The sequence below is a fragment of the Amaranthus tricolor genome, chromosome 17, assembly GCF_026212465.1.
Source record: "Amaranthus tricolor cultivar Red isolate AtriRed21 chromosome 17, ASM2621246v1, whole genome shotgun sequence".
In the NCBI taxonomy this organism is placed as follows: Eukaryota; Viridiplantae; Streptophyta; class Magnoliopsida; order Caryophyllales; family Amaranthaceae; genus Amaranthus; species Amaranthus tricolor.
Genome location: NC_080063.1, coordinates 13,808,792 through 13,822,025, shown reverse-complemented (window position 1 = coordinate 13,822,025; position 13,234 = coordinate 13,808,792). Strand labels below are relative to the sequence as shown.

The window sequence follows — 13,234 nt, the reverse complement described above, 5'->3', positions numbered from 1 at the left end:
TGGATTAAATAGCCCAATAATAAAAACTTTTAACTTTTGAGCATCTTGTTTTGAGGCTATCTCACCGTGAGACGGTCTCCTACAAAACGGGCTGAAGTATACTATTACGTGTCAAGTTATTAATTCCCTATTTCTATATAGGCAAAATTGTAATAAGTGGGATTATGAGGATCTTTGTTCGCAATTAATTGGAATATTTGTATGTACCATGTATGGAATCTGTTACCTTGCCTGTCGAACTTACAATTGCTTGGAGTCTAATTTTGAAGAATCTAAGTACCTTCTTTAGTTGTTTGTCCTAAATAAAAAGCCTAAAGCAAGGTATCATACTTCAAATAATATTACATTATATATATATATATATATATATATATATATATATATATATATATATATATATATATATATATATATATATATATATATATATATATATATATATATATATATATACATATATATATATATATATATATATATATATATATATATATATATATATATATATATATATACTTTTATTGGAAAAGTTATATCATACATAATCTAATAGGTCTATATTATTCATCTATAAGTAGAGCTTTAACCGTCCCGAACTGCAAAATCGATTGGTACCGACATGTATTTTGACTACTTGAGTCTTGATTTCCCATAATCAACATAGCACGACTTGATATTGACCTGTTATCATCATTCGTTATATAGACTGTTTTTCTCTATGTTTATCCATCTTTTAAACTTTATTATTCAAGACTATATTTCTTATGTTTATATTTATAATATAATTACTGAAATATATTATTTGAACCAAATATCATTATCTTAAGTTTTTTGGATGTAATTATTACGTTAAGTTAATAATTAAAGAATTAGTCATAAATTTAATATGCAAAAATAATGAATTTTATTGTTTCAAAGTATGTATTTGACTTAAAGTATATATACATTTTCCCAATTGGCTGCTTCACCAAAGTGTTAATTATGTATGTTTTTGATTTTAATGTATTATTCTTTTTGAATATTAATTAATACCAATATATACATTTTTACGAAATTTAATTTACTCAACCACATATTATTTTATGAATCTTGACTTATTTTTGGTAATATAATGTTTATTAAAATAAGGAGAATATTGCCTAAGAGGCCAAGGCAAAATCTAGAAGCATGAAAGAATCAAAACAATTCTTTACTTTTTCTAAAGCTTTTTTCTCATCCAATCAAAAAGTTACTACATATTTTCTTCAACTAAATATAAGAAGCATAAACACAGGGAATACCTTGTGATTTATGTTAAGTAATGCCTAATTAAATTAACAAACTAAATCTCCAACCTTACCCTGATAAAAATTCTCTATTTGTTTATTTTGATGGTTACATTCTCTTTTTACATTGTTTTCATGCATAATTCGAGTTTTAGTATCTATAAATACATCTTATAGAAATTATAAAAAATATATTAAAATTCTACATATTAAGACGAACCTAATAAAATTCCTCATGAATACATTTTAAATTCAAATCATGTTTAAATTTGTTTTTCCTTAAATATGAAATATTTCTATTGTAACTTTTAAGACGGAGTAACCAACTATATTATATGAGTACTATTTATTAAAAAATTACTCTTGTGAGAGATCTTTTATCGTTGAGATGACCTCAAAATAAAGAATTTATATCATCATAACTTTATACTTTACTTTATGATAATTCGGCTATTCAATCAACATATAAAGCGCGTTTCATAATAAAACTATCTCGTACAATTAGGTGGATCAAAATGGGTAAGTGGGGATTAAAAGCAATAAAATGAGCGCTTAATAAAAGTAAAAAATGCATGCATGCGTAGGTAGCTTACCAAATAGTATGACATGAATGCATAGGAAATAGGAAGGAATATGGGAATATATACGAAATAGATCATAAATTGTGGACATTCTCTTCTTAGGAAGATATGTAGGCATTTAAAATTATAAGAAACCAAATCTAGCTTATTTTTTAATTGATCATCATGTTGGGTTTGTGTTTCACTTTCTCCATCAAATTATCGACCAGCTTCTATAATGGGAATCATTTTTACAAACTTGAGAATTGGAATGCAACCATTAGAGCACCTAGCTAGCCACCTACACTTTCATACTTTTAGTCTTTTTCTATTATTTTCTTTAGTAATTTTGGGATCTTTCCTTTTATACATTCTAGCAAATTATATGTTTTCTATAGAATTAATAATGTTGGATAATTATGCTTAACACTAATTTTATTCTAATTAACACGAATTCGATAACACAATATCATGGTTGTATCATTATAATTCTTTGCACAAAATATATAACATAACAACATTTCAATATGATGCTGAAAAGCTTGAAAATCGAAAAATTTTCTCTAGTTTTCCGTAATAAAGCTTCAAAATTTATAAAAAAGATGTAGATTCGAAATTCCAAATCAAGTTAAAATTAGGAAAATTCGATTTTAAAGGTACGAACTTTAACTCATTTGCTTTTAAAGGTTTGAACTTTTGTTTGTTTTTTAAAGGCTCGAACTTTGGGGTGTCTCTGCTTTTAAAGGTTCGACTTACCTTTTACTGGTTGAAATGGTATTTTTCATCCTTTTTTTCCCTTCTTTCTTCTTCCATCTTGTACTGGTGATCCCCTCCTTTCTTCACCATTTTTCAATCCCTAAACTCTCTATTTCTTCACCATCTTTCTTCAATTGGGTATTTGTTTGTCATCTTTCTACAATTGGCTATTTGTTAATTTTGAAGATTTTGAAGATTGCTTTTTTATGGATTTTTTTTACCTTGGTTTGTTCATCTTTCTTTCCTTTCCTTTCCTTTCCTCTCTTTTATAACTTCAATTGGTTATTCGTCATCTTTTTTTCCTTTCCTTTCCTCTCTTTTAAAACTTCAAGATTTTAAAGATTGCAGTTTTAGAATTGGGTTTTTACTGATTTTATTGTACCCATGTAAGGTTCTTTACTTTCTGGGTTTTTTTTAAGTTCTCCCATCTTTTATCCAGGTTTGCTCAATTTCGGTTCCTATTCTTTAATTTTGAATAATCTTGAGCTTCACAAAGTCTATTTCTCAGAATTGTTGTTGCTTGCTATTGTTACTGATTGTTTTTTAATCCTGTTTTGTGGGTGTTGTTGCAATTTCATGTTTTTGAAGAATTCGTTTTAAAAATATCATTCTTATGGTGAAGGTGCCATTATTGAGGGATGAAGAAGACTTGGATGAGTAGAAAAATCAGATAAAAAAAACAAAGGGAAGAAAAAGGTAATATGATATTCCAGGTTACCAAAACATGAGGAACGTTTAAAAACGAAGCACCCCAAAGTTCGAGCCTTTAAAAAATAAACGAAAGTTCAAACTTTTAAAAGTAAATGAGCTAAAATTCGTACCTTTAAAATTAAATTTTCCTTAAAATTATCAATGATTTCCCAAAAATTGTTGATGAACTTAAATTATACTAGAACATGAATCGGACTTGGCTCTTTGGAAATACAGGATGCTTAATGCAGTACTTGGGATCTTATCCTTCGAGTTAATCCTGGAGAACCAGGAAGTCATAATGCTTCGGCTAGGGCTTGGACTTTCGCCAAATGGCCATCTATCAACTAGCGTAAACCCAAACTGAGACGCTGCAGAAATTATGGATGGCTCATCCACTCTACGCAAGACATGACAGAGAATTAGAGCGGGCTCAGGCAACTCTCCACTGGCAGAATCAGTCGAAATAAGCTTTGCAGCGGTAGAAAACAATGGTAAAATAGCATCAGAAACGTAGGTTACATCTGTACCGATGATGACATCAAAACCGGTATTATTCTCTTTTTTTATGGCGTCAATTTGTTCCTGATTACCCCAGTTCAGACTTCTAACCAATAATTTGTCGGCATTTCGTGATGAGAGATTTACGGACACATTATGCTCCAACAAGTCGAGTGCTCTTGCATCCCCATCTGTGGAAACGACGAGATTGGCGGATTGAGCAGCAACCATTGAGCATACGCCTGAACAACCACTACCAAGTTCCAAAATCCTTTTTCCTGCGGTGATAGATGAATTTTCTGCGAGGATGGAAGCCATTAGGCGGGCAGATTCCCACAGCATCAAGCCAGTTGATTTGCATGTATGTTGATTCTCTTTGGACAGAGCCTTTATCTTGAAATTGAAGTCCCCGAAACTAACATCGATAACCTAGAACAATATTTATAGAGCAGAAATGATAAGAAGCAACACGAGTTCTACAAACAGTTTACGGATCATCAATTCGGATGGCCAAGAGTGTCCAAGAACACATGAAGTGGAAGAACGTAGAACTCTCTGAATTTGCAACATTTTATCTAAGAAGTTTACTTTTATTTGTGCAATATAGCAAATTCAAAGGGGCAGGGAAATAAGATTTATTTATCACTCATTTCATTTTTTCTATATGGTAATATTTGAATTGTTGATGGCAAGGGAAGATAATTATCATAATAAAGAAAACTTAATAGTAAAGCAATTTGTTCCTTAGAATATTATCAACTGTTTGTGAATGAGACGGTATCGCATATATCAAGCATTATGCATACAATCTAGGCTTACCTCATGATCACAAGTTGAAATATCAAACATTTGTGCAGCCAAGCCAACTGACATATCGTCTTCTCCAACAGCGAGAGGCAGCCCTGCAACGCTCTCCTTGACTTCATTTTTGTTTACACCATCAAGGGTTTTGTTATTTAGATCCTTTTTAAGATCAAAGCCAGTCTTCGCTATTGGGATACGGAACACACCTTGTATCCAGCGCCTAGAATGAGACAAACAGACAAGGATCCAATGAGATTTTACAAGCAGATCAATTGATGTATTGGAACTTAATTACTGTATGGGATTTTTCTGTGACAGCTACAATATAAAAATAATTTATACACAAAAAATGAACAATGCTATTTACATTCATCCAACATTTGAATTCATGGCTGGATAATTAATTTCAAAATTCCATGTAATCAAAACTAGTCAAATGATGTAGATAACAAATAAAAAGACTTTCTCTTTCGTCCTTGTAACAAGGGTTCAATTCTCATCGCCTACACAAAGCATTGATTTCCTCTTCCCACTTGCCCGTACGAGATTCTCTTGCCTTGCTCCCGATTAAAAAAGTTTTTTTATGGCGTCATCAAGGAAGGAGAGTACATGTAGCCTAATTTTATGTAACACACTAGAACTGCATTATCCCCTAACTCCTAAAGACGGGCAAAGAAGTCTATCCAAGCAGTATAAAGATTTTACAGAAGAAAGATCTGTTTGAATTTTTTTTAAGTGTTATGTAGAGAAAATAATCAATGAAGTGGAGCAAAGAGGAAGGACAGAAGCACAAAAGATAATGACAGGGAGGAAATAAGGCTTCCTTTCCATAAAAAAAAAAAAGTTCATCCTTTGAAGAGCTATCTTTCACCTTTAGAAAACATGTTTTCCACCCTTGAAAGGAAAAAAAAAAAAAAAAGAATAACAACGACATTTCGTTATCCAAATGTCATTAAGTGGCTTCCACCTACAGTGAAGTTTGAGAGTGTCGGATGTACGCAATCTTACCCTTATTAACGATACAACTAACCTTAATTTTAAAAAGCATTCCTCGCTTTGCGCCATGCGCGCCACGAGCTCAGACTTGATTGAAAACACCTATGCTAGGTAACGCAAAGCCCACTACATATGCATGTCACACCTTGTGCACCTCTTTGATGGGCTGGGTAGTTAACTAGAACTTGTTTGTTTGAAAAAGAAATCAAACTCAAAATCGAAATTTACTTTAATATGAAGTTCGAGAAATAGTAGCTTCTTTATGAAAAACAAAAAGTGAAGAAAATAGCTTTGGCTATTCTTCATATTCTCATTATAATAGTTATGTGCTTTGTTACTTGGACTTGTGTACTGATGTTGAATACTGGTACTTATCCAAGTGTCGGATACGTTTAAATATTCAATTTTACGCCTAAAATGAAGTGTCTAAGTATCATACCAATGTTCGAGTATCAAGGATCGGACACGAGTATGTGAAGCAAAATGAAGAGTCCGAATAACATAAGTTATGTGCTAAAGTGGTGTTTGCCGAAAGAATAATGAATGTTTTTAAGATTGTTGATACTAAAATATGAATGTCATATTGTTTATGGTATTGTATATATTTGTGTTTTTAAAATTGATTTTTAAACTTTTTAGAGAAAAAATAGGCCTCGCCTACAAAAGTCTCCTGCCTTCTCCATGCGTTTTGCGCCTAGGCTCTAAGGACCTGTCGTGCTTCAGAGCGCCTTGCGCTTTTTAAAACTAAGAAACTAACGAAAAGGTTGTTTCTAATTGACCCTTGATAGCAAACGTCATGTGCAACTCTACATAAAAATGAGTCATTTTACTTTAGTCCATTATGATCCAAAACCAAAGAACTATAGATTTTTGGCCCTAATCTCCATCGAGATAATGGATTTAAAGTTAAAAAAATGGATAATATGAGAAAATCAGATTTGCTGAAATATGTATTGTCACAATTAAGCACTAATCACTATCAAAGTGATATCCAAACAACTACCGATTGATTTCAAAATCAAGCTGCATCCATACAATAGCTAAGCAAGACTTATAGTAGACTAAGAGTAACTACGATTGCATTCTGATAATAAACTAATGGAAATCATACCGATTCATAATCAGTTCACGAGATCGATTCTCTACTTGTTTGCAACACAACTCAATCTCTTCAGTAGCAAATCCATTTTCTTCATATAGATGTTTCAGATACTCCTCAGAAAAGTAGAAAGCTCGCTGAAATTTGTTTATAACAAAAAAATTGTCATTGCACGTTTTGATTGAGATCCAAAGCGTAAGTATGAATAGAACTTACAGTTCCATCACCTCTGACATAGAAATTCTCACTGATCTTTTGATCCTTGCAAGTAAATCTCTCCTGCCACGATTGAAGACAAGTCCATTGAACTGTAAACGCAGCATAAAATAGTTCCCAATTGCAAAAGAACATGCATACAAAAAAGAATGACAATGTAATGGAATCTAAGCAAGATTTGAGAGAATGCACATAAATCAGAAGAAAAAAAAACCTGAGCAAGATCACCAGTGGCATAATCGCGGAAAAGTATAAGGCCATTTGGCTGGAAATGAAAATCAAGCATGTTTCAGATTATAGAGGTATGTTCCGAAATATTAAATCTTGAAATATACTAAAGGAAAACTCTAGAATGTAAAGTCCAGAAAAATTTTACCTTAAGAATGTTTTTGATATTATGCAATACTAGTGACATTTTCTCAGGCGACACTGCAGACAGGACAAAAATCTACTTAAACGGTCAGTTGATTGAGTAGAATATCAGAAAATCGCAACAAAGATATATTCTTTATGCAAGTATTCCCAATTTGGCAAACAAATTTTAGCTCCCAATTTCTGATTGACTAGAAAACTGACTGATACATCAACATCATTGAGATCAGAACTGAAACAAAGGGTACCACAGCTGAAACAAAGGACCATTGTTCAAGCAGCTTACTACTCTCTCCGTTCTGTTTGATGTTCTCATTTGCTACTTGGGTAGTTTCAATTGATGTTCTGGGTATGATTAGCCTTGATCATTCTAACTTCAATATTTTTTAAATGCTTATAGTCCCATTTCCACCAACTTTATTTTAACATTTTCGCAAGGCTTATGTCCCCACAATCCACATAAATTCCACCAACTTTATTTAATGGTTTTTTAGCTTGTGGTCCCTATATTTTTCCTACCAACTTTATTGTAATACTTCCTCTATCCCACTAGCACCTTTCCATTTCTATGGTGTATTTCATTAACATCTTTCCATTTCTATTTAAAGCCATACTTATTTACTTTTTAAGTGCACTCCAATGGTTGCTTTTACCTTTTAAAGTAGTCTTCAACAGTTGCTTTTACCTGTTTAAGTAGTCACCGATTAATCCTACCTATTAAATATCCATCATATGCACACGGGGGTCACTATTTAAGTGATTCTCAATGTTTTCTTGAAACCGTACATATGGTAATGGGAAGTACGCAATGTGATGGAGGGAAACGATTGTTGTCTCCACATTTTATACTAAGCATTTTATCGAATATGTACACAGGAAACATCAAAGACATTAGAGTCCCAAGAGCCAACAAGAGAAATATAAGATTATGTCTATACCATAGTTACAATGTCCACTGAAGAAGGAGCTATCTGTTTGCTCAGATCATCACTTGTAAGATCGCAAACAAATGCATTTATGCATGTCTCTGTGTATTCTCGGTGCGACTGCCAAAGGAAAAGAGAAACAAGTTCCTTCAGCGACAGAAATATAGATTGATATATGTTCGATTGAATTAATTATTGCACTTATAAGTCACATTTGAACTGAAGTCATCAATAACTTTGGATAGCAGTTCAACAAACCTTCACTAAGCTTATGGCTCGCTGAGAAAAGTCACAAGCGTGTACAAAAACATCTTGGTATGTAGCACGTAACGGGAAAATGGTATTTCCAGCCCCACATCCAACCTGTTTGCCAGTCCATTATCATCAAGGTTATCTAGAATGGATGGTAGAAAAAATTCAACAGATTGCTTTATAGCTTTATTTAAGCAACCTATATTTTGCTCAAATAAAAAGCCAAAAAGCACCAACTTATGAAATCATAGGACATATGTAACGAAAAAATTACAAAGCTGCATTCAGAATTTAGTCAGTCAAATCAAATAACAATTGCCGAGAGAGGACAACAAACCTCAAGAAGAACTTTTCCTCCAGGTACCTGTGTTGTGTTGCATACAGACAACATCAAGAACATCAGTAACATGGTTTTTAAAGGAAAATATGTCATAGATGTCAAGCAAATAGTAATATACAGCTACTAGATCTTACGGTAAAGTAACGACCCCATTCTTTATCCAAGTAATGCCGATCCTTGAAGAACTGATGCAATGATAGACAGATTGTTATTATAAAATGTCTAATTATTACAAATGAAGTTTTAATAAAAGCACATAAATATCCATCACATTTCATTTCTTATTGTGACGGCTTGAATATACAAAAAAAATTATGAGAGAATCAACTTCCGATAACGTAGATGCTTGAATATACAAAACCACTCTTGCGAAAAACGAAATTCGACTCGATACGAGCAACGGAAAAACAAACGAGATAAGTTTCGAAAACACTGGAAATGAAACGTTATCCCAAGTTGCACAAATAAATGCAATATTATGTAAAAGCACATAAGCCAAAATATCAAATTTTAAAGCACCAAACTCAAGTATATAATAATAAATAATCATAAACTAATAAAGATAAAATACAATCAATAGCAAGAAATATGAAAAATCTAAGTCCATGGTGTAGCCTATTTCAAACCTCAATTCCTCCAATCTTCAACTTTCAAGTCTTCCAACCTTATAGTAAAATCATCAAGTAGATGCCTTCGAGGTTGATATCCCATTTTTATAAGGACCTTCCACATATATTTGAATGAATAAAGACCAATTTAGTGGCACGAGTAGCATTTAACTGATTCCTATTGATCAATGTTACTTGGAACGCGGAGCACATGGACATTTTCGATGTCCGAACCAGAACGCAGAACGAGACCGTATTGGATCGCCTAAGGACGCGTACAAAATCTTCAAAGAGTGCAACTCATAAACGTCTGCCACCATTGTTAAATTAATTGAGAAGAGGAGGAAAATCAAGGGAAAAGAAAGCTTATGCTTAGCTTTTGTTCATTGTCGCCATTGTAATCACTTCTGTTGTTGATAAATGTTAAGGGTTTCCTACAAATCCTTTAGTGGGCTTGACCCATCTCTTCTTTTTTCCTTATGAAAGATGAGTAAACACATTACACGTGTTCCAATTTTTAAATTTATTTTGATCTTTTTCATTGCTCTTTCTCCATGTTTTTATTTTTCTTTTGGTCCTTCTTCTTATCTTATTCCCCCCTTTTCTTTTCTTTTATTTTTCATCTCTAATCCTCCCCCCCCTCTTTATTTTCTAATGTTTATTACATTTAAACCAAGGAGGAAGCTTGTGGACCGGTGATATAGAATCATAGAATGTAGAAGCTAAAAAGATTGTTTTTATATTCACTATATGATTGTATTATATACTTTAGGTGTAGTAGTTATACTTTACGTTTAGCGGTTATACTATTAAATTCTACTTAATTGGTAGACTATTGAATTTTTTTTTTCAAATCAGAATAGTTGCAATACTAGTGGCTTGCTTCTTGACATCGTGATAACCTTTACACAAAATATGTAATCTATAGCTATGATCAACAGTACGTTCATACGATCAAATAAGATTTAAAAGATTTCCATATAAACACACGAACTCAAATTGACCCATTCGAAATACCACACTTGAAATTCAATGAACACCTGAACACTAGAAATATCAAACATTGCATTAGCTGCGAAGGTTATCACGGTGTCAAGAAACCCTAGCCACTACAGCAATTCTTAGGACTTGTAAAAATTGGATGGATTCCGGGGACAAGTACAAAAGAGCAAATTTTGCCAAGGATCAACCATAATGTAGAGCTAAAGCCTCTATTTGGAAAGAGAAGAACTATTCAAGAGGCAATAGCCCAATAAAATCCAAAACAAAGAAATGGCTGATAATGAAAAAAAAAAACAGAAATAATGGCACTTGAAGGACTCTTCCTCTATTCACTTAAAGCATGCTTATATCGAGAGTAAATATTAAAGGGGAAAATAAAAGTCAAACTATACAAATGAAGGTAAGTAGAGGGTGACTTTGAAAGGGGAGATGAAGGTTAAAAAATATGAAGGTAGAAAGAAGAAGGAAAAAGAAGATAATCAACCTTATTTTGGGATGAACAAGGGAAACATTTACTCTCCATCCTACTAGGGTAAATATTTACCCCAAAATAAGGGGATTCATTCTATATTTCTTATTCTCAATCACTTTACAACTATTTCATACCTTTGACAACAATCTTCTACTCTAATTTCGCCATCTCAAGAAACAACAAGATTTTAACCAAATGTTATGAAGTGTATCCCACCTAGCTAAGGTTTAGGGATTGAATGCAACCCTACCTTTGTTAGTGATAACAAACAAAGGGTTGTCGGTAATAACAAAAAGGTTGCTTCCTATTGACTCTTGTTACCAAACAATTGCAACTTCACCATAACACTAAAATCATATTTCCATAATTCTGAACCATAACTACAATTAGCACAAACAACTACCAATATCAATTACAGCACTTAGTTAACCAAAAATAAAGTACATTATTAGTATAAGTTAGTATCAAACGAACAGATAACAAAAATTAAAGAGCTTACTTTGTCTTGGTGACGCTTATAAAAAATATCCCAGTACTTTTTAGCATCTCTTTCATATTTATCTGCAAAAAGCCCAAATTTAGATCGAAAAAAGGATGCAAAGTTTATAGAAATTGCAAAGAAAGTAGATTGAAAGAAACCTTTCCAAAAGGAAGAAATTCCAGAATTAGCAGTTGGGTATATTTGAATCTTCGTAGTTGGTTGCTGCTCTGCTGATTCAGTAGACTTGGAAGCCATTATTAATTACTATTTGAATTCCAAAAATAATTCCGCAATTGTAAAATGTATTAAAAACCCTAAATTACGAACTGAAAATCAAGATTATGAAGGAATGTTGATGATTTGAGTTGAATATTAAAATTTATACGGCTATTAAAAGGAATGAACTTTGGTCTTTGAGCACCACAATAGACAGAGTAGTTACTAGAACGGGTTGTTGGGTGCTGGCTGCAAATGAGAAATGTTAGAGAGAAGTCACAGCAATCCAACTCCAAAACTGGACATAAAAGATATTTTTAGGTTTTTATTACTTTCAAGCTTGAGTGATTTAAAAAAAAAATTACTTTAACGAGTCGAATTTTGACAAAAATAATTAATTAATGTTGTTACTTGCTGACGTGTTTGACAACATGTGTTGTCATATGTACAGTCACTTCAAAAAAAGTTATCAGTGTGTACAATCACATCAAAAAGATCATGTAGGTCAGTGACAGAAGCTTAGAGTGGGGCCCGACCACAGACCGTAGATTAGGGTGGTATTGTGCTTTTGTTGTTTGAAAACAGCTTGAGGATTTTCGAAGGTGAAAGTATTGTTTGAAAATCGCGTGAATGGAGTTATGGAGAGGAAAATTATGGGTGTCACCGTGTCAGAACTAGGTATTAAGTAAAATATGGATGAATTTGACCAATTTTTTACAAACTACCACACTTATTAGCTTTTTTTTATGAATATGAGCTGTAGGATTTAGGAAATGGAGTTTACGAAAAAAGGAGCTGGCTAGGGTTTTTTAATAGATGCTCGCCCATTTTTATTATTTAGTTTTGAGCCAGCTGAAATCATCTAACAATTTCAACTATTAAGGTTCAGTTTTATTTGGATTCAACTCGGTAGGTGATTAGTTGAATGCAGCTATTTTCCGTTTTATGCTGCTTTCACTAATTGTTCACATATTTAATAGAGCGTATTATAGTGGTGATTACTTGAACAGCTAGTCTTTTGAAAGATTGTCTTTTTGAGAGACATATCTCAAGTCCAACCCATTAAAGATTAATGTTATTTTTAATGCCTACTTATATTATCATTATAGTTTATTTAGTGTATCCTTAATGTCTACTTTTAATATTTTAAATATTTATTTACATCATTCTAAATGTTTACTTAAAACATTTTAAAAAATATATAATGAGCTAGCCCAATTAGAGACTGTCTCTCACAAGAATTTATGTTATTTGAATGCTTGAATTTAAAATCAACTAACTATACACTAACCAGTATTAGTGAGATGTTAGGGGTTAAATCAACTTCTCTTAGTCACTACTTAAATGCTCAAATGAATATTGAAGAAACCTTAAATAAAACCCAAATAAACTAACTTAGTACAAATATCACTCCAATAAGCTTGCCAAAAACTAAGTATTGTTTCTCTTTCAAAAAATTACACTACCCATTGCAATTACAATCCAAATGCTAAGCTAGAAGATGACCACTTTGAAACCCTAGAAATTATGAAGAACAAATGAAGTACAAAGGAAGTATGGGGAAAGAAAGAGCATCAAAATCAATTAAAGTACATCTTTAAGTAGAGGATGGTGAGCTCAAGCGATGCCTCACCAGTCACCACTTTCCAACAAAACACGAGTAGAGAATTGATCAACA

The 13,234-nt window shown here is 32.4% G+C and overlaps 1 protein-coding gene across 2 annotated transcripts; it reads right to left on the bottom strand.

Annotated features, from left to right (window-relative positions):
- Nucleotides 1-3,401: 3,401 nt before the first annotated feature.
- On the bottom strand, nt 3,402-11,870 carry LOC130804110 (uncharacterized). Of its 2 annotated transcripts, none has more exons than XM_057668440.1 (12): nt 11,499-11,870; nt 11,359-11,420; nt 8,912-8,962; nt 8,775-8,801; nt 8,444-8,548; nt 8,198-8,305; nt 7,264-7,335; nt 7,102-7,152; nt 6,899-6,979; nt 6,684-6,808; nt 4,592-4,796; nt 3,402-4,201 (listed from the first exon to the last, which is right to left on the bottom strand). In XM_057668440.1, the coding sequence occupies exons 1-12, from the start codon at nt 11,593-11,595 to the stop codon at nt 3,461-3,463; spliced, it is 1,725 nt and encodes a 574-aa protein (XP_057524423.1). In that variant the 5' UTR covers nt 11,596-11,870; the 3' UTR covers nt 3,402-3,460. The 2 variants fall into 2 exon arrangements, with proteins under 2 accessions (XP_057524423.1, XP_057524424.1); XM_057668441.1 differs by having other exon boundaries at nt 6,888-6,950; nt 11,499-11,869.
- Between the last annotated feature and the right edge of the window lie 1,364 nt (nt 11,871-13,234).